The 25,149-nt window shown below is 33.8% G+C and overlaps 1 protein-coding gene across 8 annotated transcripts in view; it reads right to left on the bottom strand.

Annotated features, from left to right (window-relative positions):
• Positions 1-363: 363 nt before the first annotated feature.
• The window catches only part of RFX3 (regulatory factor X3), a 141,037-nt gene continuing 116,251 nt past the window's right edge, over positions 364-25,149 (bottom strand). For 5 of the 8 annotated variants that reach the window (XM_054185173.1, XM_054185176.1, XM_054185177.1 and 2 more), the window contains 10 exons: positions 21,074-21,195; positions 19,731-19,843; positions 18,794-18,909; positions 18,144-18,298; positions 13,669-13,766; positions 13,212-13,361; positions 11,494-11,702; positions 10,335-10,488; positions 8,152-8,194; positions 364-7,284 (listed from right to left, as the gene is read on the bottom strand). In XM_054185173.1, coding sequence (XP_054041148.1) covers positions 7,046-7,284; positions 8,152-8,194; positions 10,335-10,488; positions 11,494-11,702; positions 13,212-13,361; positions 13,669-13,766; positions 18,144-18,298; positions 18,794-18,909; positions 19,731-19,843; positions 21,074-21,195 — 1,399 coding nt within the window. In that variant the 3' untranslated portion in view covers positions 364-7,045. Of the gene's footprint in view, positions 7,285-8,146; positions 8,907-10,334; positions 10,489-11,493; positions 11,703-13,211; positions 13,362-13,668; positions 13,767-18,143; positions 18,299-18,793; positions 18,910-19,730; positions 19,844-21,073; positions 21,196-25,149 lie in introns of those variants that run through there. The other 3 variants (XR_008463750.1, XR_008463751.1, XM_054185178.1) reach the window with 3 other exon arrangements.

Below are 25,149 nucleotides of genomic sequence, written 5' to 3'. Positions count from 1 at the left end.
CACTAATTCCTGGAGGTCAAAGTCTGCATGCCCCCTCACTGACGGCTGTTAGATAGCTAAATCTGTAATGGGAAATTATTGGTAATATTGAAATTAATAAGCATATTACTATCTGCATTTACTGGTAACATGACAGCTACTTAGTTGAACTGACACTTGAAAATATGAGTTTCTTTTGCAGTCAGAGACACACTCCTTTCTTAGTTCTGTTGCTGCTAAATAAAAAATTTTAGTCTTACTTAAAAGGCATAAATTGAAATAATTTTTCTCTCAAAATCAATAGTACCACAATCCAAAATATCTGGCTATATAAAAACTGAAGCAATTCAGATATGTTTGTAACAAGAAAACAAATTTATTGATTTTAAAAGACAAGACACAATTTTGTTTTGAAAAACACAAGAAAGCTAGCCTGAGTTCAAGTCTGAAATATTCAGAAAAATCCTACTGTCTTTAGTATGTTCCAGTCATTTTTTTAAACAACACACTAAAAGTTAATATATATTTTTATAATTATAAAAGTTCCCCAGTTATTGTACAGTACACAATACAAATTGCCCACAAACTATTATTTAGCTCCTGCCAGTTTTGAGAGGACATGATATACTAAAAGATTTAGCATTTCTCACAAAAATCACATCAGGAAATACGTATTTACAAAATCAAATACATTATACAAAAAAACCATCACGTTATGCTGTAAAGATGTCTTCTTTAAATAATTAAAAAGTATATTCAACTGTAGTCCAAAAACTGGAAAAGAACATTACATTATCTCACACATACAATCTACAAAAAGTTGCTTACCTCATTTACATAATATATTCAGTCAACTGGAAAAAAAAGTTTGAATATGTCCTAGTGTTGTGATGTTTCTGTGCTGTGGGACTGAATAATGTCATCTGCCACTTACTAAGTGAAATTTAAATGATGGCACTTAAAAAAAAATACAGTATAAAATAAATGCAACAAAGGAACTTTCCTAGAAGGTAAGAAAGCCCTGAGTGATGATAAAATTACTGATTGGTAGCTCTAGAATTAACCTAATTAAAGTTTACCATCTCAGGCACAATTTTCCAAGTTTTTGAAAGGCACTCAAAGTTTCTTTAACAGCCTCATTGGTTATTAACTGTAAATCCAAATTTTCAGTGAAGATGAGTGGAGATGGGCAACTTGCTTTGGTACAAAGTGATATTTTCCTAGCATATTTTAAATTGCTTAATTGGGTTGCTTTAAGATGGATATTTAATGTTTAAATACAAGGCAATCACTTTAATATTGTATTGAAGGAAACTTCACTTGGGAAACCCTTTAAGTATTCTTTGTATAAAAAGCTCTTGCTGGTATCAATGAGTCAAAAAGAATTGAACTGAGTAAATTTCCTGGTAAATACCAATCCATGTGGGGTTGTTCCTCCGAAGCCTAAATTCCTCTAAGAAAGATATTTATTATTTCAGAGTAAAATTAATCCAGAACTGAAAACTCCTGTAAGATGTTTGCACCATGATCAAGAAAGTGCTTAAGAACATACAAAAAACATTTTACTGATTCAGATTTAAGTGAGGCTCATTTGATGCTCATAGACTCGTTCTGGGCCTTCTTTTCTACAGTGAATTTCAGCCTTAATGAGCAATCTACAAGAACAATTCTTACCAAATATTTAACTACTCAGGGCTTCCAATCCCAAAATGCCAATTTATTTTTTCAACAGGAAAAGGAAAAAAAATCAGAATAAAAGAAGAGTTAAAATGATCCTTTTCAAACTAAGGCATATTTTACTTCAAACAAACACTAGGCAGTCACTTTGTAAGTGGCTTTTACTATTTCTTAGTTAAACTGGTAAATTAAACTCAGGTCTACTGGCACATAAAATCACTAGCAGCAATGATCAAGGCATGCAAACTCAGAAGCATTTACAGTAAATTATGAATTAAAAAAGTTGTTAAATTAAAACCCTTTGAGTATTGCATTTATGTTAATTAATTATGCATGAATTTGCATTAACTGACTAAAAATGTTTACAACTTACTTGCACTATACTACTGACATAATTCCATTAAATAACTTAAAATGAGACCCTTTTTTTTTGCCCTCAGCTGGACTTAAATAAGTACAGCTGTATTTAGTGTTTGCTGACTGATTGATATTGCAAGAAACCAGTAGAAAATGTATTGTACTCTCACTTAGTAAGGTGGTGTTTCTATCTGTAAGTTCAAAGAATCTCTACTTGCTACCACACTTGTTCCCTTGTTCTTGTAAGCAGCATCTGTAAGAACAAAGGGGCTTTTTAAAATGGCAAAAGGCTTGTGCAATTTCTAGGTTGCTTTTAAAATGCTGACATTCAATAAGGGCCATCCAAACTCTACCCCTGTAGATGAAGATGAATGAAACACCTTCATCTTTTAGGTAGTCATTATTGCAGTGACTGAGTTTTAAAAGAAATACCGATATAATCATGCATTTTTTGTTCTAGTTTATCAAAACCACTGCCAAAAATTTCAATGCAAACATACCGAGTATTCCACAAAATTTATTCTTCTTCACTAAGCCTTCTTTTAATCCTAAAGATTCTCTTTTACTGTACCAGAGTATTCCAATACTAACCTACCTCAGGAGATTTTCAGAATAGTCTGAATATATTTTCTAAACCTTTATGTTCTAAAGGCATCTTAAAGTAGACAACTTAATATCTGTAGAAACATGTTTGATTTTCTTTATATATTTGCAATATATACGCAATTATGAATAACAAACAAGGGAGCTGAAGTACTGTTCTTCTATTAGACAGTACACATCAATGGCAGTGAATATTTTGCCTACATCTTTTGAGCCTCCTACAACAAAACCATTCCCGTGTAGTATGCAAGTATTTTGTTTAGAAATAATAAAAACAAATTCTACAACACTATCAGCTATTTCAAAGTATATGCTCAATGGGCTAATTAAATTATCTAAAAAGCTTTGTTCCCATCATGTCACTTACAATGCTCAAAGGGTTAATGCAAGGCATTATATCAAATTAATATTCTAATACTAGAACTAAGCACTGTGTGTTTATGCTTCTATTCCAGTTTTTATTGTTTGTTTGTCTTAAATCACCAAACAAATTAGCAGAGATACTAGAATTCCATTTATTGATTTGTTTTAAACCATATACAAAGAGGATGTCCTGTTAGAGAGACAAGGGCCCAATTTTCAGAAATTCATACTGTGGTCTCAAATGACTGTTTTAAACTCCGCAATTATTGTTGTGTATCAGTACCAAATCATGCTTATATTACTAATAAATCTATTTTTCGTCAGCACTTTTATGGCTATCCATGGTTGTATTTATTTTGTAAAAAAATTCTAAATTAAATTGGAATGCAGTGCATCTCCAATGTAAATTTTTTTCTACACAGTGCAGATGTCAATTGGTGAGAATGACAAAGATCTCAGATCATTTCTCCTAGGGAAAACAAGGTGAACAAAAGAAGTGGTTTAGATATTTAAAAATACCTCGCTTTAAATTAAATTTGTACATAGACCTATACATTCCTGAATGACAGAACATTATCTATTTTCTTATTTTTGAACTAAAGGCAGTAATGCTGTAAATCATCACTTTACAGGTAAATAATTTAAAATCTATTTTCCAAATTTTTATGGAACTTTTTTTTTTTTTAAAGAAGGTGCTTAGAGCATGCTACAGTACAAGAGCAAAACACAGAAATAATAACTGAAAACAGAAAAAAAAAAAAGCTTTAAAACTGATTTACCATGAAAAAGATGAAAATGTACCAATACATTTTAATAAAACTTTTGAAAATTGGGCCCTGTGTTTTGAAAAGGTAGTTCAACAATACCCATTCCCCCACAGTGCTCACTGTGCTATTTGTGCTAATGGGGGAAATGCCTCTGAAATAATTATTTTGGATTCCATGTCAAGACTAGATAAAACACATAAACCATGTCAACTCTCATATTATGTCCGTCCTGTGGATACGCTCTACACCTCTCCAGAGCACTAGCAATAGACTTCAGAGCTGGTGTGGCAGTGCAACCGCATGCTACACATTACAGAATATGGACTGAGGTATTTGTATCTCTGTAGTTTAATGATTACTAAACCCCATCTATTAAATAGCAAGAGTGTGCAAAATGTTTTATCTAAGTGTTTGATTAAAATTTCAGTAAATGTAAAAACAAACCCGAAGACCCCCAAACCTTTAAGTATACAATGCAGTTTACAGTAATATACTTTTTCTAAAATGTCTGGTAAAATCTTTAGAATTTAAGCGTAAGAATACAGACTCCATTCAGTTTTCTGAACTTGGAATAGTTCCAATTTGTTTTGATAACTCATTCTTTTTAGAAGCTATTAAATACATTCCATTTCTGTATTCAGATTTTTGTTCAGTTTTGTTTTGCACTTTGTGAACAGTGAACAACTGAGTGGAGCAGGGAGCTAAATAATGAAAGATACTCAGGTCCCACCTTTTTAAGCAATCTAGATTTACCTATTACAATCGTACTCTTTTCTCAGCAACAACAAATCCAACATTAAACCAAGAAAGGACAATAATAAGAAAACATTATAGGTCCGTCAACACAAAAATTGAAACAAGTACTACAGTATTAAAAAAAGCTGAAAATGAAAAAAATGTTCAATTATTTCACTTTATTTTACTTGTAAACATCTTATAATGCACAATGAAGGGGAGTAAATATTTATCACAGCTTAGTTTTAGCATTTTTGGTGAAGGGTACAGATGTGCTGATTTCCAAGGAAAAATCAGGACACACTGAGTGATATATGTGAGAACAAAATATATAATGAGATTCAGTGCATCTATGAGTTTAGAAATAATGAATATAAACCTCACTTTCACTTTTTACTGAGGCAAAAGCCATCTACTGACATTAGTAGGAATTATGCCTACATAGAAAGAGCAGGATGGGTTCACCTCCTAATTCTGCAAAGGAATTAAAATTTGATTTTGTACACCAGTAACGTTAGGACATTTTAGTTGATGTGCAGCTGTATTTGGAGCACGTGTAAACTGCAGCAACAAACTTTTTTGCTATAAATACGCTGTTCATTTTACATGCTCTTCTCCCATTTGGTATGTATGACTTTACAAGTCATTTTCAGACACACTGGATAAACCAAAATAAAAGAATCCCTAATTCTGTTACACAGTCTTTTCTGTAAAGTTGATCTTTTTGTGCTCTCCTTCACTTTTTTGGTTTTTTCTTTTTTGCTTATTTAGTTCCACTATTTTAGTGTAGCAAATTCATGTGTCTGCATAATGAAATGTTTAAGAAGAAAAATTTGAGTTGTTTAATGTCAATTAATATGGTCTCTATAAACTGTCATTATTTAACCATTAAAATGTAATATCTGGCTGATACCCCACAAAATATAGACATTGAAAACATGCACTGCATTATGTACCTGCTCATTTATTTCTTTTTAGTTTTTAAAATTAAAAGTAGGCAAGGGTTTAGAAAATATATAATCATGCTTGGGACTATGGTCAATCTATTTTGACATTTGAAGTTGGTATTAAAGCTAGTTTTGCTTTCCAAATTCCCAAGCAAATTTTATTTGTAATAAAGTGAAATCCAGCTAGAAACAAGAAAAAATAGGTTTATTGTCATTCTAAGTGGGATATTAAAATCATTTAATAATAAAAAAATCCTTTTATTCTTTTGAAGGCTATGTAACCTGTCCTTACTACTTAGGGAATTTGAAAATGACAGGCACACCTTGTTGAATTAATTAAAGAGTTAAGAATAACAAAAAGTACTAAGTCTTAGCTTCAGTTCTGTTTAAGGCACCATGTAATAGCCGAGGTACAATGATCCCTGATGTACATTCTTAAATGGCAATGGTCCATCTAGCCACCTATTCAAATTCTACACAATTGGGAATAAGTACAAGTGAGGTGTGCCAGTTACACTGCCTTATCTAATTTTGTAAAAATTTAAATCCACTTTAGCAACAAGGAAATATTTTTGAAAGGAAAATGATGCAGGTTGCTACATTCCTTGCATTCTATAAATTATCTTTTCTAAGAGCAGCAGATTGAACCACTAGTAGGAAAAGACCTGGAATAGAAGAAAGTCATCCAAATGGAATGTTTTCCTGTATGTCCAGTTCAGCATAAGTAGCACGTACACTTAATAATAATAATCAAGTCACTTCTTTTTTAGCTTCAGTTTCTAAAAACTATAGTACCACTCAACAGCCAAAAGCATCTGTTCAGTGGCCCCACATATAGAATCAGTAGTCTTCAAAATAGAGGAATTGGTAAGCAAATAATATCTGGAACTGTTGATTTTAAAGGAAGCTTGCATTGATTACATGATGGTCAGATAATTAGGTACGTTTATGACGTACACATTACCGCCTTCTGTTACAATTCCGTCATTTAAACTCGCTTCTTGCTCACAGAAAGAAACTAGATCTTCCCAGCCCTCCAGCATTATTAGAAAAAATCCCCTTGAATGCTCACAATTTTATCAAAATAGTGTCTTCTTGTTGTCCAATGAAAAGCACCTTTTATAACAAATTTGATACACCTGCTGTCAAATAAGCATGCCTCCAGTGTAAATCAAAGAAAATAGTTCTTTTGATATTTCACAGAAGTGCATCTAATTAAAAACCTATCTATATGAAATCATCATCATAACTAATAATTAACATTAAAATATTTTTTAAAAACTATGAAAAAAATTAAATTATTATAAGAGGACAAAAACATTAACATTAAGCTTTGCAAAAATCTTCCTTGCATTTGATACTAAGAAAACTCTTCATATTGAGCGGCCAATGTAAAATGATTCTGTCTACAAAAAAATCTTTTTTTTTAAACAGATCTGGCAAAATACATACACCCATTCCATTTAACAACTCCAATAAAATAATGTTCATCACAGCTAAAATTTGACAACAGTCGACCTTCAGACTTATTCTCTTTATTTATTTTTTTTTCATATTAAACCCAAAGGGTTAATGTAATGGGGTGTGTGTCGGGGGCAGGGGGGGAGAGGTTTCATATTAGACTGCAGTATAGGTATTTCCAGTAGCACTGCATTGTCTGATAGTCTGAGTAGTTGCAACTATGTGCTCATTATGAATTGGGTTCAGGAGGTTCTGCTGTACTCCACTCTCAAGCACTGGCTGCATGCAGCCCACCTGGAATGCCTGGTTTAGCTCGGTTTTCTCCCTCTTGGCTTGTGGCTCTCCATTTTCATCCAGCTCTTCATCTATTTCACTTTCAACTTCGCTGCCCTCATCTGCACAAACAAACAAACAAACAACCATGAAACTAGCACACAGGGAAAACAATTCTAATACATTTTGCAAATAACAGTTGAAATACAAAAAACTATAGGGAAGACTAGCAATCTGATAAAGGACAAACTGGAAATTTAAAATTATTAAATAGGTAAACAGACTCTCGGCTTTGATCACTTGCGTTACACACTGTTGATACAGTATGTAGAAAAAACAATTGCAATCTCAAAAACAATCTGTCACAATCAATCTCCATGTTGCAAAATGCCTCTCATGTTACAGATACGGAAACTAAGGTGAAGAGATTTGGGGTGACCTGACCCCAAATTTTGACATACATTCTTATGCTAGTTAAGTGACCTCGGGTCAAGTCACACCAAATCACTCAACTAGTCATTATAAGAATGTATGTCAAAATATGGCACAAAGGTTATAAGGAACTCATTTCTTTCTGTACTCTTCGCTGACAAGTTATCTGACAACTACTTGCAAGCAATTCTGCTTTCTTCACTCAGCAAAACATTTACTACAGATAAACATACGTGAGTTACTCCTGTCTTTCTCCCCATAGCTGTTACCCTCTGTGCTATCAGATACAAATAAATTCCGTGTAAAAGTTGGAATATTTCTTTCATTAAAAATGTTTACAATATATTCTTATTGTAAAACAAAACTGCAATATTCTAGTCATTATTATATGCTGCATATTACACAGATAGCTTATTGTATCCATGTAACATGTATATGCACTTTAAAGCGTGATACAGCTCTAAATTCTGTTTTACTGTATTTTTAAAGCATACTGACTTATTTTGCTCACATTAGTTCTATACAGAATGATACCCCGGAGAGATGAAAATGCTTACCTTTATCCATATTTCCAGGGGACACAGCATTTAAATCACCAAACTGCAATATAAACAACAAAATAACTGGACACAGTCTTAAGCAAACGTGAACTTAAGAGTATCTGTGATGTGCTCCACTGGTTTGAGGCTAGCATTCAAACGCGCGATCATGGCTGCAGCCACATCCATAGTACAGCAGTTCATTCTCCATTCTATCCTAGTCTTGTGCTTATTAAGACAATTATCACTAAGTAAACCCTCAAAATTAACGTGGGGAAGTACGGACTTTTTAAAGATTACTTCATCAGGGCCTTTGCTGCTTGAAGTGACTTGTTTCTGTGTTGTATAAAGCCGTAAATTACGGTGGATATCCATTCTGAACTGCCAATATTTTAACAAAAAGCTCCTTTTAAAATTTCCCCGAGACAATTTTAATTGTGCTGAAACAAAAATAAAGGTGCATCAGAGCATTTCAAATCTAGCTGTAAGGCAGATGAAAGGCACTGCTGAGAAAGGGTTTACAATCTGGTAACCGATTTACTTACATCACAAAAAGACATTTTCAAAGAAGTTGCTCACGAGGTGGATATACAACCTTCTTCCCTTTCTTTCCCTGAATCCTCTAAGTGTCTCTTAAATAAGAACTGGCAGAGCAAAATGCCATCAATGTATCTCAAATGAAAGGAGTACATTATTTAGATAAATAAATTTCTAACCATACATGATGATACCAGTGTATTTCAGAAGAATTTTGCCAATACCTGTGTCCAAAGCTAGAAGAGGAAGGGAGAAAAATTGAGAATGCTTTTCTCAGCTGAAACACATTTTATACTGTCTTACAGTGTTTGTCAGACTATAGTCTTAGACTTCCCGGTTTTATTTCAGTCACAGTCATTGAATACACAAAAACATAGAAAGACAGGCATTTTATGAATATTTACTACTTCTTTTATGCCCCTCTCACCTCCAAAAGTTTTGGGTTACTTACTTCCTCTATCTCCAGTCTACGTAAAATTTTTAGAAGACCATACACCACATTTAAGTCTATGTTAAGGCGACAAGAATGTAGCAGCTGTATACTTGTGTAGTACCTTACTGCAAATATAAGGCAGAGATTAAGCAAATGTAGTATTGGTGGGCCACTAAGCAGAAACATTGTTATTTAGTTTTTCTGAAACATGTCATGCCACATGATATAAAATCATTTGACAAATAAAGCTAAGACATTTCCAATTTCTCTTGAAAGCACTGCATCTATTTATAGCATTTTATGAGCCTATCAATGTGTATCTTGAGGGATGCATGATACCTGATGCCAAATCAATTCACAAAATGACTTGCAATTTATCGGTAATATAGAATATGATACAGTGACTCCCAAGAGGTAGAAATGTAACAAATCTGTCCCATTACTTAATCTAGCATATTTTCAAATATATCTGTTTTCCAGCACTTTTGAAGTGCAATTCTTTGATGACAATTCATGCATTCCTCACCATCTCACTCAAAATAAAAGATTAGGTGAACTACTGGAAAAAAGAGAGATGAGATGAACTTTGCCTTGCAGATGCCATAGGCGAGTGTAAAGAAAACAGTTAGGAATTGAGACTCTTGTTTTTTAAACCAATAAGCTTTGAAACACATGTATGAAAATAAACTGTGTTGCAAACCTCTATGTATGTCTGTGCTGGTTTTATTACATGTATGTAAGCACTACCATACAAGCCAAAGTTCTGCACGTAAGCCATCCTTCTCAAGTCACGGGGGCTACTCAGCTCACCTGTGTTAACATTTGTGTGGGAATTCAAAATGTGTGCAAATACATGTAAACAGATCCATGTAAGCAAAGCTTTCCTATTACACTGTTCTTTTTTTTAAATTTTCACATAAAATATTCAGTTCTCAAAAACTGTGAAAAGGTTGTACGTTGATCAACATTTTTCGAACCGTGCACATTAATCTGTATGTAGATTTGTAAAGCAGCAAGCTCATTTGGATATAATTGGTTATTAGAATTCAGTGTAATTTTAGTACTCTGACAATGAACAAATAAACAAGTCTGAAACTGTTGTATGTATTTGTAACCCAATCTATCGTTATATTGCAAAACATCCAACAGCTCCACATAAATTTTTTTGCAAAGACACATACCCAAATTCATCACTAAATCTATCAATCCAGTCTCTTACATATGATCTTACCTCTCCCATAACTGCGATAGGTGTCTCTCCTGTTGCCTGAGCAACACGATGTTCTACTAAGTAGAACATGTATTCATCGTAAAGCAAGCGGATCAGATGAAAAGAGCCAAAGCTAGCAGCACTGCGCAAGGTTAAATCTCGAATCACCATTGAGCTATTCAAAAATAATAAAAAATAAAAATATTTATGTATTATATGTCATAGTAATTTTAAGACTTATCCATGTAGACATTTCACCTCAAAACCAATATTCTCAAAAGTAAAAAGTAAGTTTACCCACAAATGTCTGATTTATGGTGTCTTCGGAAAGAGCTGTCCAAAAAAACAATCATTTGCTTCTCTCCTTTCTCTGAAGGTATTGTTGGACACCAGATTACATAAGAAATAACCAGATTCTTTTGTTTTCTTTTTTTTTTTTTAATCTATGCATAACTAGCAATACTTGAGTATGTGTAAAACCTACCTTGAAAGAAAACTTTGTTGAAAACATAAAGAGCTGAAATGGTATGAAAACTACTCGATTTTAAACACACTAATGCTTAAACAGTCTCTGTTGTGTCCACCTTCTCAGTACAAAGGCTTTAATTGCCATGATTTTAAAACTTTGAAACTTAAAATTACAAAAAGATAGGCTTGTGTGTGTATATTATAGTGACAAATTCTGGTATCTTCAGCAACTAGTTGCTACAGTAATTTTCAAAGAAAGAGGTTTACTCTGATAACTGTTTCAATACGCAGCTAAGATGGAATGCTTGTCTTCATGTTATTTTTACACATTAAAAACAGGTTTTGTCTTCCTTATCTAATAAACATAGATATCACAGCATTTTAATAAATAATATTTAGAACAGTGGCTTCATAATTGTGTAGTTATTCCACCCAAAAAATTCGTATTATGTTTCTAACTCAGGAAAAAATTCCACCTGCGTTCATTTGCACGTGGCCTTTAAAACAATAAACAAGGATCATTTAATTCCCTGACAATTTGCAAGTAGCCCTGAGTTCAAGGTCAACAACAATAATTTTCTGACCCCCCTCTACATGTTTTTCATGACTTAGCAAGCCATGGTTTGATATTACATCTGTCAACTTCACTACAGTGAACAATTCAGCAAATAATAGAATAGTGACAATGCTTTAGAAGTCTATTAAATACTACCTGTAGAAAGACCACTTTAACAGAAATTGCCGTGCTGCTTTAGGAAAGCTGGGTCTTCCTTCATATGGTTTTAATGCTTGCATCATTACATTATCAAGCCAGGCAGCCCACTGCTCCAGAGTGCTCTGCTGTTGAAGAGTCATCTTGAAATCTGTTTCTAGTCTCTGAACCATGTTGTCATCACACTGGCACACCCAGGAAGCCTGCTCCTGTTACAGCACATGGCAGCTCTTGCATTAACAATACATAAGCCAAAGCACAGAATGTAATTCTCCCTCAAAGATTAAGCAATTCAACAGAGGAAAAGGACAAAACCCACTTACTAGACAAAGTAAGAAGCAGTTTTTATTTTTACATCTATCATAATTTTGTTGAAAGCAAATGGGTGGGAAAAGCGTAACATATACGAGCAGACATCAAATAAAGACAAGACAACAAACAATGAAAATGACCCCAGTACGTTATTGTTTCTCACATTGATTTTCAAAAAAAGGCTTCTACTTTCCTTATTCATCATTTTTCTACTGAAATATTCAGGACTTGTCAATTTTTTCTGTAACTAAAGGCAGGGCAAGCAGGAAGAACAGTTAAATGGAGTTAAATAATACAGTTAAGTAAGAAAAGAAGTAGCAAGAAATCAAGTACAGGGTTCCTTTCGTTCTGAAGAAGTTAGACTTAAAGACGATTTGTTATATCATAACAGAAAGCTCTGTATGTAAACAAGGGTTGTTTTGTTTGCTGACTATAAGCAGTAATAGATTGCACATTACTTAGAGTACAACATAAACAGCACACAAAGGGAGAAACACAATTCTGCTACAATAATAAGCAATCTTGTCATTGTTATCAAGTTTAAATAAGGCTAGCTGGTCAATTCAGAAACTAAGAGACAAAAATGGAGACTCACTAACTGCATGCCATGTCTTTAAACTCTAGCTATCATGTGCCAAGTTAACACTTCATTCACAGACTCTATATCCAAGTTAACGTATTACAATACTTAATATACTGTATCTTTGGTCAAGTACTCTTAACCGACTTCTGTTAAGATTATTAACAAGTACATTAAAGCACTCTTCACAAGGAAAAGAGACAAACAGGGCTATGAGTAATCTGGAGCATTTCACTCTGATGGGCAAAAAGAAAAGAGTACTTCTCCTCAGAGGAGCAGAAACATGGAGAAATTAAGCCCAGTGAAAATATAAACTTACATTCTGTAGCTAACTGGAAACTAGTTCTAATCTGTAGTGATCTAATCAATTACTCAGGAGATCTTGTAAATGTAAGCACAGGCACTTAGATGAAGTATACTACTGGTATTATCTTTGAAATAATCAAACAGTCTCTACTAAAACCAATGTTGTGCATTTAATAGCTTTTAGAGACATTCCAAAGCTACGTTGCTATCTGAGATCTAATTCTAAGGTATCATTTATGCCATTACTATGGTGCCCGTTCTAAGAATGTATTTGCTGTACATTTGCATAGAAGTTGGAAGATTATGTGCACTTCAAGATGGTAAATGGAAACAGATAATGGTTCTGAGCTCTTTTCTGAAGTGTAAGCTGTCATGTTTGGACTGAATCACTGCATATATGAATCAGCAAAATGTTCTCACTTCACTTCCTTGATAGAATAATGACAGCTAACAATAAACTTCAAAATCATAGAGGAAATAACACTTAAAAAAAAGACTGTTATTTAGAACTACATTTTACCTGAACATTGGCAAAATCAACACGGTTAAGATCATTGAGCATCTGGTTGATTTGAGAAGTATTTTGAAGCACAGCACGAGCTGCTTGAGCCAGGTGATTAAGAGATGTGTATCTTCGCAGAGTCTGGGCAAAGGCACTTACAGCGGCAACCTATGAAGAAATTAATTTATTTTTAAATATTGTGCTCTTTATCTGTGGAGTAATTCTACAGATTGAGGCTTTACCTTCATTTTAATATTCTTTATTAATGAGTTCTTGTACATGAACTATGTCCATGTAGCAGATCAAATGTCTTCCTTACTATTTTTTGACAAAACTAAATTATTTCCTAACCCATCATTTGATATGTGATGCTAAACATGAAATTTAGCATTAAAGTTAAAAAGATACTGCTTTTAGATGCTACTGCCCACTCAATTTGGCATGGCTAGCATAATACTGCAACAGTTTTGTCTACCTTGGTTTGTATCATCCTCTGTGGAATATTGTTCATGGCATTTGAAAGCCAACCTTCAAGGCTTTTTGCAAAATTGCGAATGGCTTGGGTCAAGGCACCTGTGCATTAAAGAATAAAAACAGAATGAAAAGAAAGCGATGTACCTGTCTTGAAATGTTTTGCATTCTCAGTACTTACGTACTCAACGTTCAGGTCTGTTGCTTTTACTTTCTAAAAGAAAAGTACAGTCTAGGTTCAAAATGCCCCATTCAGACACAGTTTATGCAATAATTAATTTAGTTTTTGTTTAATAAGCAGTTCTGACTTCCTCATCTAACAATCTTTCAAGAAGTTTGTGACCAGTGGTATTGTTTCAGGCACTCCTATAAAAGAACATCAGTAATTGCAGCAGTTGTGTCGAAGAGAAAAATTGAAGAAGCTCTTACAGCAATCTGCGTTACTCAAAATACATGTTTTAATTTTTCAAAGAAGGAGGACAGGAAGTATTTTCCCAAGGAAGTGTGCCTGGAAAATAGAAAATCCTATCTCCTGAGTAGCAGAAACCTTGCTTTCCCGTACCTATCACTTGCTCATCAACATAATAGCATCCACTCAAACAGCTGCAAAAAGGAGGAGACAAAAAGAAAAAAACCCACAGGTTCCTAAAGACTAATAGAGAATGAATGCAACTACAAAAGTGAAGAGGAAAAAACTACAGAGAGGAAATAATATTTATTTTCAAAGTATTTTATTTATGTGTGAGAAGAAACAAGATTCTGTCTATAAGGCTGAATACTCTGGCAGAGTAAGAAATTAATGCTGATAGAACTTGTCTTTGAGAAATGTCTTTTACTGCTTGAATTATTGATGATCCCTTTTTTAATAAAGCTTTCTACTAGCAAAGTAAATTTACTAAAAGAAAAAATGCATTCCTCATGACATCTTTTTCATATCTCAAATTTGCAGTGACAAGGAGTAGAATCCGTATCAGTAACTTCTATCACTGACCACACATTAGGATGCTTAGCTGAACACAATTTCATCTTACAAAGTATCTGTATTACCTGAACCTTCTATGGTGACAGGTTCTCCCCCCCCGCCCCGACCCTTGAGGTTTCGACATGAAAACCAAGCTTTTTTCTTCAATTCTACCAACCAACTAGCTCACTTGCGCTGCTTTGTAAATTACTTCTGTGCACTTACTAATTAACTATGTGTTCACTCACATTTTCTTACCTATAGAATAAGAAAATGCAAAGTGAAATGAGTAATGTAAATACTACATGAATGATACTTAAGACATTTACGGAAAATATTACTGCTTTTTCACCACTAATTTGCTTATTACTCTTTTTCACCCAACTACATATTACAAAATTATATGCATCACTGTAATGCTGATCTCCTTAAGAAAGGCCTTTAACTAGGAAGAAAGAGGAGCAAATGAAAGGAATTCTAAGTTCTGAAGAAATAAAATTGCTAAAGTAGATAATCAGGTATCAGTATTGTATAGAACAACTATGAATTTCTAATGAGCTTTGGAGATATCATATTAAATACAGAATTTTTCTCATACTCCATCCTTAAGTACACATGTAGCCATTACCAAAACCTTAAGTTCCTACATCCTCAAAGCCTTCTTTTCAGTTAATCTGGCTACTGTAGAATAAGAAGAAAAACCTTTCAAAGAATCACATGATGAGCATAAATTCTCCACCTATAGAAACTACCTCACAGGCAAGTTTGTTGTCCATTCTGTCACTTGTGAAGGTGAAAAAAGTCCATTCTAAAACACAATAGCTCTGGTCTATTGCGAAGACATTAGATAATTATGGTCTTTATTCCTGACTCAAATAGACAGCATTTTGCTTCTCTTAGCAAAAGGAATTTTGCTGTTTTATATACAGCAGTTCTTCATTCATTCTGTGGGTGCTAAACATTTTAGCCGACAAATTTAACGTAGAGGTTAAAAATAAAGCATTTTTTTCCTCAATGGTATTTTTTTTTCTAGTCAAGTAATATGTATCACACAGCTGAGTAGCACAGTAAGACTTTTCTAAAAGAAAAACACTAAAAATCCAGACATGAAAAAAGATAAATCTTTAAAAAATCATACACTTACATCAAGCACTTTCCAAATCAATACAATTCCCTATTTTGAGCAGCTGCTGTCAATATCTTCCCATTTATTCAGGAAAAAAAATCATAAACGTGCCTTTGATGAAGCATTTTCAGCCCCCTTTCCTTTACAGAGTCCAAAGTTTCCTATAAACTCCTGTTTTCCCACAGGAAGTGATGAACTTGTCTACTTCACCCACCAACGGTCACAGTCAACCATTACACACAACTTTAAGCCTTCCTCTTGGTCTGTTGTAATGGCTGGAGATATATTAATTCAAAAGCAGGAGTTAAAAAACGAATAATATTCTAAATATTTAACAGTGAAGAGAGAACTTGTATGGATCATCATTACAGGAAAGCTGACTAGAAAAAGCCATTTAGTTAGCTTGTCCTAAAGATAAAAATAAGAAAGTACATTAGTCTTCCAAAGGTAGCTTGGTGGGTGGACTTCTGAACAGAAAATCACTGGACTGTCCACAAAACAGAGGCAGAAGTCTCCTGCAATGAATTTGTCCTGGGATCAGATGATGTGTTTGCATCAAGAAGTCTGATAATCATCCCAAAAACACAAATGTCAAACACAGTAGGTATCAATTATTCAAATATGACTGGTAATTCTAAAAAGAAAGAAATAGCATGAAAAGGATCTCATGCCTGTAGTTACTGATAGTAAATGATTGTGTCCTGTTTTCTTGTAACGCTGTACTGGTGATGCCCACTACATTTTATGAAACACGGCAGGAAGACACCACAAGCTAAGAAGGTATCATATAAAAACTTCTCTAGAGACTGCCAGCCTGCGAAGGAGAAGCAAGTGAAAAGCAAGGCAAAAAGCAGGTTTGATGAAAAACCATGTCTGTACCACGTTTTTATTCATAAAATAATATGCTTTTGGAAGAGAGTTCTAATTTAACCTATTAAGTGCTGTAACTAAATTTGTGGGTTTTTTTATCGTTGCCTATTTGCTTGTGGTTTTGTGATATTACTCAAAAATTAATATCCTACCTATTGCATTGTCATGAGATAGGAAAATAAAACATCAAATATAAACCAATGCAAAATAATTTATACAAGTAATGGTTGTCAATAATTGCATATATTTGAGAGAACATTTTTGCTTTACTCTGCTGCACAGATTAAAAGATGAATTATGTCAGTCTCTTCCAAGAACTTACTCTTTCCTTAAACACAAGGTAAAACTGTCTTTGTAAAAAGCCGACCTTCAGATTTTATACACCTCCAGTTCCAAAATTTTTTTTAGTATGATACATAATTTAATAAAACCTAATTTTATTTCACTGACAAGCAAAAAGTCAATAAAACTTTTCTGCAAGGCAGTACCTGCAGGTATTTTTATGTGCTTATTACTGCTGGAGTCACTATAGCAGAAGAGGTGTTCACAGCATGACAAAATTGCTTTGTTAGCTGCAAAACTACTTAAGGCTGTAATTAAAAAAAAAAATAAAAATCCAACTTTATAAAGCGACTACTGTTTTTTCATGGAAAAGATATAAGCTATAGGAGTAACGAGGTTTACAGCAGGCTGCTAATGCACTTTCTTTATAATATTTAGCACAGTATATGCGAGACAATAAAAGTTTTGTAAAGGAGTTCAACTTTCTTCAGATAAATTCATTTTCTAACAAAAATAGCCATAAAAACACACTTCTGGAGCAACGACAGATTCTAGTAAAATTAACTTTGAAAAGAAAGCTGTACTCCTGGTAATGGCTGAGTGGCCAGACAGTTACTGACTCTCTCATGCAGGATGTATGACACAAAGAACATTAGATTAGCATAGTAAATTGGTCTAAGAAATGTCGAGTTAATTTTTCACTGCCTTAACAGTCATTAAAATTGATTTCAGCAGCCACTGATAAGGAACAAAAGACTAACTGTCCAAAAATGGAATTGCAAAGATCTTATGCATTTTTTTTTTTCACATTAATCAAAGATTAATATGTTTAAACTAAAAAATACTGAATTTAGTGGAGGGACTGACTGACATTAGTGCATGCTGGCTCAGAGCCACAGGACTTAACGTCTAAGTCTATCCGGTAGTCTAGAGCCAAGGTAAAAGGAAAACATTTTTATCTCAAAATATAACACACAGAGAGAAGTACCTTAAATATGAAAATGTATCTTGAAAACTGGATCTTCCAACCGCACTAAAATCCTTAGTTACTTTTAAAATACAAAGCATACATCAACTCTCAGCACAACTTCCTATACAATGAAATTAAAGATAAATGATAGACAATACTTTCCTAACTTTCAAACATCCCTAAAGCTGCCCTGTGAGGTAACAAGACCACCACCACCATACACACGCATGCACAAAAGTCCTTACAAAATGTTTCAGGTGTTCGACTTACTAGGAATAGGTCTAAGGACGTCAGGAATGAGAATCTCCACCAAAGCCTGGTACATCACGTGGTCACAGTTACACATCCATTTCAGAATAGACTCATTCTTGCACAGAGTAATCAGCTTTGCTTTTGGAAGTCGACTTTCAATTTCACTCAGATTGCTGGTGTGAAAAAATGTAGCAAATGAATAAATGATAATGCATTTTCAGCAGGTAAAAACCTGCAATGGGTGTTAAAATGTATTATTTTTTTAAAGATGTCATAGATGTCTCAACCACACCCGACAGAACCTCTTTACACGTTGTGTCGTATGGAAATGGGATTTTTAAAATGCCTCCACAGCTCTGCTACAGCTTGTAAATTATGCAGAGCTATAAATGATCCTTTTGGCTTAAAAGAACTGGATAGAATACTGGGAAAAGACACCTTTACTGTAATTGTCCAAGCAAAGAAAAAAATGGATGGCACAATTGTTTCAAGATTGCACTTTGGCATACACCCAGACTATACAAAAATGCCAGACAACATAAATTTAATTTGAAAAATTAGCATATGAAAAAAAGATATTACTCTGCAGGAAAAACCAATAGGATTTTTTTTTATACTTGTATTATAATATCTTGAGAAGCAGTAAACAAAGAGAAACATTTACTGACCTTGGTTCAGTAATAGTAGTGCCATCAGGTGGAGCAGAGGGAGAATAGCGCCAGAAAGTTTGCCACAATTTTTCTATCAGGCTGAATTGAAGATTCACAACCACATCCAGTATTGCCTGAGAAAATAAAACGCAAGTACAGATGGTATTTTATCCAGCTTCCCCCCATTCTCAACTCCAACTAGATCTATAGCTTTTTTCATGTAGTGGAACAAAGGCATACTGTACATTTCTCTAATAATATTGGTTTTAATACCTTTAATATCCATCAATTATCCATCCCTATAAACTGGTGTGCACAGGGACTTGATTAAGGCCAAGTGCACACGCACGGAAGCCTCCAGAAATGAGGATGGCCTATGCAAACATATCAGAGGAATTCACCCAAGGAAAATATTTAATGCTTCTGCAAACACAAAGGAAACCTGCCATTTTATTCATTTTCATAATTCATTATAGGTTTGAAAGCACCTTCAAAAAGAATTTTAAAAGACATTGTTTAATATCAGATGTGGCCTAAATGTCTCAATGTTTCTTTAAAATGAGAAAAAAGTTACAGCTTTCAATGTAAAAAAAGAAATTACCATAATTTACATTTCTAATATGACTAAAACGAAGCATATTTTAGTACATGTACTAAACGCATGTACATGTACTTGTGCCTGTACAATCTGAAGTCTAGTTTCTTTAACATTCTGAAAACATACGCATAACTACATTTCACTTTCAGTGTCTCACATATATTAGTTTCTTCCCCTGTAAAGGGGACCGTCCAGAAAAATCTTTTTACTAATGTCCTTTCCAATGAAATAAGCAAAATATCCTGGGGGAAAGTCACATATCACTAACATGGCTGCAATATAATTGGCATTACTGTCTTGTACTGACCTTCACTAGAAGTCATGAACTTTAAAAAATAAATGGTTTATAATAAATACCTCACAGTGCTCTCGATAAAGACTCTGCAGTGATTTGATGTCCTCAAAGGTAGTACCATCTGGTAGAGAAGATATTTCAACTTCTCCAAACTCTGGAAGTACTCGAGATGCATCTGTTTCCATGACAACATAATGAAAGGGGGCTATTGTGAACAGTGCTAGTTACAGTATGATTAAGAAAACATGTAAGGATGACACAAAGAAATAAATTCCGAACGGTCATAATGTTCAAAGAGAGACGTCTTTCATTCCTGTTGTATGTTAAAATTGTAAACAAATTCAGCCTGCCTTTTTTAATCAAAAAGAAATATAAAATTATTTTTGAAGACGTCAAAAAGATGTCAGGTACATACTACACCTATATAGAAAAGCTAACACACACGTTTTCAGAATATTATATGATGAAGGAAAATATCTATGTCAGTGTATGAAAGATTAATCCTTGAATAGTTTTTTTCTTGTTCAACTGAAGAGTTTATACATAATCAGGTATGATGGGGCTTAGTAGACTCAATAAACATTTTTACTTGAAATTTACTAGAATTTCAATTAGAGCCAATAAGTGCTTTTACAATTTGTCACAAATGTTTCCAAGAGATAGCCAATATAGGGGAAAAACGCTGGACTGAAGGAAGATTCAAAACATTTTAATGCTATGCTTATGTTTCCAAGGATTTCAATAAAAGCGAAATTAGGCCAAAGAATTTGGTGCTTGAAAATCCTAACCAAATAAGCCTACATCTTCTGCAACAACACAGCCAAAGATTCTTTCTACATAAACAAGTAACTAAATTACCATTTATTTTCATTACTGAGAATGCTTAGCTGGATCAATGAATCCACAACTCAGGACATTTCTCAACATGAACTTTGGGGTTCTAGTTCAAATTACTTGGCTTTTTCCACTTCTAATACAACAGCACACTGGATGTCTAATCTACAATAGTAATGCAACGCCATTACCCTCCCCACCCACCTTTTATAACACGAAACGCACTGTAATACACATGCAGGGAACAGCTTCAATCGCCAGAATTTCAATATGCATGTCTAATATAACTTTGCACAGCAACTACACTGTGATTTATATAATATTAAATGTATCACACAAATACAGAATTTGCATTTTTTTCCTTTTATACTTCTGTGATGCATATTAAATACTACATAAACCTCACAACACAGAGCACATGACTTAACTGCCTTTTTGCTGTGTTGTGAGTAAGAATTTTAAAGAGGACTTGATAACTGTAGAAGCAACTACTGCACTTGCGTGACTTGATGTTCACAGTGATGATGAAGTTAATCTTATTTACACAGCAGTATAAAACCTGTTTTTATACCTAAAAACTGTTGATGATGCTGGCTTTGGGCAATGACAGTTTGTTCAACAGATGTGCCTGTCTGTTGACCACTTCCTGTGAAGCCATCTGCAACTCCATCCACTTTCTGCATAGGCTTATACCTACAAAAATATCAAGTACAAAGTCATCCTTTCTGTTCACTTCTTCATAAATAAGATCATACCATCTACATTCGCTCTGGTTTCTTCACCTCAAAATAAATTTTGATGAAAAGTAGCAAAAGAATTTACACATTTCTATTTATTTTGTAAATAACAGAAGACACAATTACTAAGGGAAGCTAGAGCATTAACAATGCATTACAGAATTCCTAAAGGTGATATTACATCACCATTACCAATTTCTTGTGGAATTTACCTTAGGAACAACATACCATAAGACCAGCTAATTTACACCAAAAGGAATCAAATCTTTCCCATTCAAAATAGCTTGATTTCCCAATAATGACCTAACTAAAAAATAACGTTTCATTAACTTTAAGAAAAAACAACATTACTGTCTGAGGATAGTGGAAGACTTTTCAAATCCAACAAATTTCTCTCATAAGCATAGAACGCCTGAGAAAGCTACTTGGAAGCACAGAATCTTCACAAGTCAATTCTCAGAACCTTTTATAAAGGGCAAAAATCACAATGATAAAATGGGAATGCTGGTTTGGATGGTCAAGTGTTTTCCTGACAATCAGTATGACAGGCTGAAGATCATGCCTGTCAATTCCAACACAACTGAGAATTTACTCTCTCCCAGGTCTCAATGAGAACAAGTTGGACGCTTTGCACTTTTGAAAAAGAATTGTAGCCACTAGAAAAGAAAATAACAAAAACCCTGAAGCTAAGGAAGGTGTATTTTAACAACCACTCAAATTGGAATTGTTGTGCAGACTGTAAAACTCCATGCTAACTTCAGAAATGTGATGAGAAATTCCACTCTTGATGCATTACTCTGAGAAGCTGTTTCATCAGTTGGGAACATTTTATTTTGTTTCCAGTGAACAGAACGCAGCACTGTCTCATATTTTACTTTAAAAGGAAGTTCCCATGAAAAACATACATTCGATATTCTAGGCATTCCTGACATGAATCTAAATATACAATAACAGAAGACAGACACAAGGTACACTCTTCAACAGAAAGACTGCTGGCGTGATTAACAAATAGTTTTATAACTTTACGAATTTCAATGCTTGGGAAAAAAGACACCTATCTGTAATGCTCCAGTGTAAAATCCTATACTTGTTGAAGACGATAGTGAAACTCTAATCAACTTTAATAAGGAATAAAATTTCATCTCTGGTATCATGGTAGCACTGAACTCTTCTGGATGAGCTTGTTATTACTTGGTAAATCTACCTGCAGTAGGCAGTTAATCTGTGAAGAATTCTTAACTTCTCTCTCACTACACATTATAATTACAAATACCAGGCAGAAGATCAACTTCTGGAAGTATTTCTAAATCTGAACCTATACTTTAAGATAGTTCCATTACCTTCTGCAGAATTTATTATTTTACTGACCCTTCAGCTCCTGACATAGGATTCAAAATGGTTTGAAGACATAAAAATAATACTCCTCTAAGAGTTTTTCAGTTATGTAAAAAAAGTTTTAATTAAAGTATAAAAGCCAACTTAATCCTTTGGTGCTAGGAATCAGGATTATCCACCTACTTACTCCACTGTGCTTTATACAAAATATGCTGGGCAAAATGCTTAATTCTGGCACTGTGACAGGTAACTCATCACAGCAGTTAACCAGTTTCAACAGCATTAGAAAATTACTTACAAAATGAAAGTAAATAACGAAAAAAAGGAACAAAATTATTTTTCACGAGCTTCAGATGAAACATAAGCAGACAGTGGTTAACCATTTTAGATCTGCTGCCTTTTGTGGTTTAGGCACCAAACAGCTCTCCTGAATTCCCTAGTTATATTTGAGCCATTTTTGGTGCATGAAAGAAATAATTAACATTTCCTAACTGGTAAGAGTCGTATTTTCTAAAATTATCCAGACTTTTACTCTATTTCCCTATTTTAATCACTATTAACCTATACCTTAGACTGGGAGCAGAAAACAATAACTGACCTTACATGAATATTACAGCTTTCGAATTATACTTGACCCAAAAAGGACACCATTTGAATTTTATATAGGTTAGCATAAACACAGTAAAAGTTTGCAGAGTCTTTAGTTAACAACACACATTTTCTCAATTTGTGCAAAGCTATGAAAATAAAAAAACACAACGACACTGAAACCAGAACATGGAATCAGGTAATTCAAAAATGACACTGAATGGTATGCTGGTCTCACTTTGCAGTTAATTTAGAATACAACTTCATTGACTGCCGTAGTACAACTATGCCAACTTCATTAACAGAAACTTCCTCTCTCACTGCAGAACGGATTAGTAACTTCCTGACTAAAATTCATGTGCAGCAAACAGCCGCATATTCATTAATAAGATAAAGCAGAAAGCGGAATGCCTGCTTGGTTTGAAATGCACATATGAAATTTGGTAGGGAAAAGAAACAAACTGAAAACTATCAAAACCATGAGGAGCCAAAACAGATTGACTAAGTAGCAAGTCAGACAAAAAACAGATAATTTTTTCAGTTAAATTTTCTGCAGATTTTGTTGTTTGCTTGTACTGTTGCGATGCTGCCACTATTTGTATTTTACTCTAAGTCTTAGAATTCACTTTTTTTCTGAAAAATCCAACTCATGCTCTTATGCAATTTGTAATATTCTCTCTTTTTGTTAAAAAACTAAGGTTTCTATCCTTCTGGCTTGCTAAAAACAAAACGTAGGGGCTCTAGAAAGAAACAGAACTAAGCTCTAAGGATTCGCTTCCATTTTATTTTTATTTTAAATCTGTTATTACGATTTATCACCAGGAGTTCACTGATGTCTGTGAGAAGTTAATGTACCAAATCATGTAACAAAATGGTTACCTTATGCATAACAAAGTGTAAAGTATGCAAAAGCATTTTACTACTATATGCAAATAAAATGTTGACATTGATGCTACTAGGGGAAAAAAATCAGCTTTTAAAATTAGCAGAAAGCAAAAATTGATCCAAACAGCTTGCAACACCACAGGCAACACGTACTAAAGCTGTTAACTATAGGAAAATGGAAGAAACTCAAATACTTTAAAAAATTATTGAAGATGCAAAACCTGCAAGTAACAAAGAAATACCTGAGAAGCATTTGGATGCTATCAGACAGTTTTGGTGTGTAGATCAAGTTTGTACGAGTTGCTTTCTAGTGTTTGAATAAAATAAAAACTCTTCCAAGTATACTGTTGTCATACATCGTGAACTGGAGGCTTATGTGGAGGCTATATTTCAAAAATAATCTGGAGGCTATATTTCAATAAAAGGATGGTTATCTGAAATAAAACGTAGTAAAACTAAAGAAATTTAAGGAATGCAGATTTCATGTGTGTGCTTTAAAAACATCTGTCCTCAGTCCAATATGCATTGTTGACATATGCCTAATCTCAAAGCCTAAAAAGTACTTCACAGTTTTTTAAGCCACGACCACCTCAGTATCATAACCATATTATACAGAAAATGTCTACGCTTGTTCAAGAAAAAGACTGTTTTTTTTTTCTGAACAGCTCCATTAGTAAGTTGTTTAGTAGTTTATCATATAAGATCTCTTATTACCATTTTAGGATATTATGTCTTATCGAACTTGTAGCCCAGTTTTGCAGATGTCAGTATTTGTTGGGCTATGATACCATGCTCTCTGTCTTCAAAAATAATATCACTATAAAAATGCATAATTTCTCTGTTGTCCATAAATACAAGCCTTTTTAAGCTGCTTTTAAAAAGATCTCTAAGTAGTTGACACTTTGGACCCACAATGGCTTGGTTTAAAGTAATGTTTGAACAGTATATCCAGGAAACATGAGAATACAGGGAAGAGTAGAAAAATACAGACTATTTTCTACATAAAATGAAAACACAGGGTAAACAACATCTATAGGAAGCAGTGATTAATGATTCCCGGTCAGAACAATAATATATGTGTTAGCTGAATGTTATAATGTAC

This window comes from Rissa tridactyla, chromosome Z, assembly GCF_028500815.1.
Source record: "Rissa tridactyla isolate bRisTri1 chromosome Z, bRisTri1.patW.cur.20221130, whole genome shotgun sequence".
Classification (NCBI taxonomy): domain Eukaryota; kingdom Metazoa; phylum Chordata; class Aves; order Charadriiformes; family Laridae; genus Rissa; species Rissa tridactyla.
Note: the sequence above shows the minus strand (reverse complement) of the source record. Positions and strands in the feature narration are given on the sequence as shown.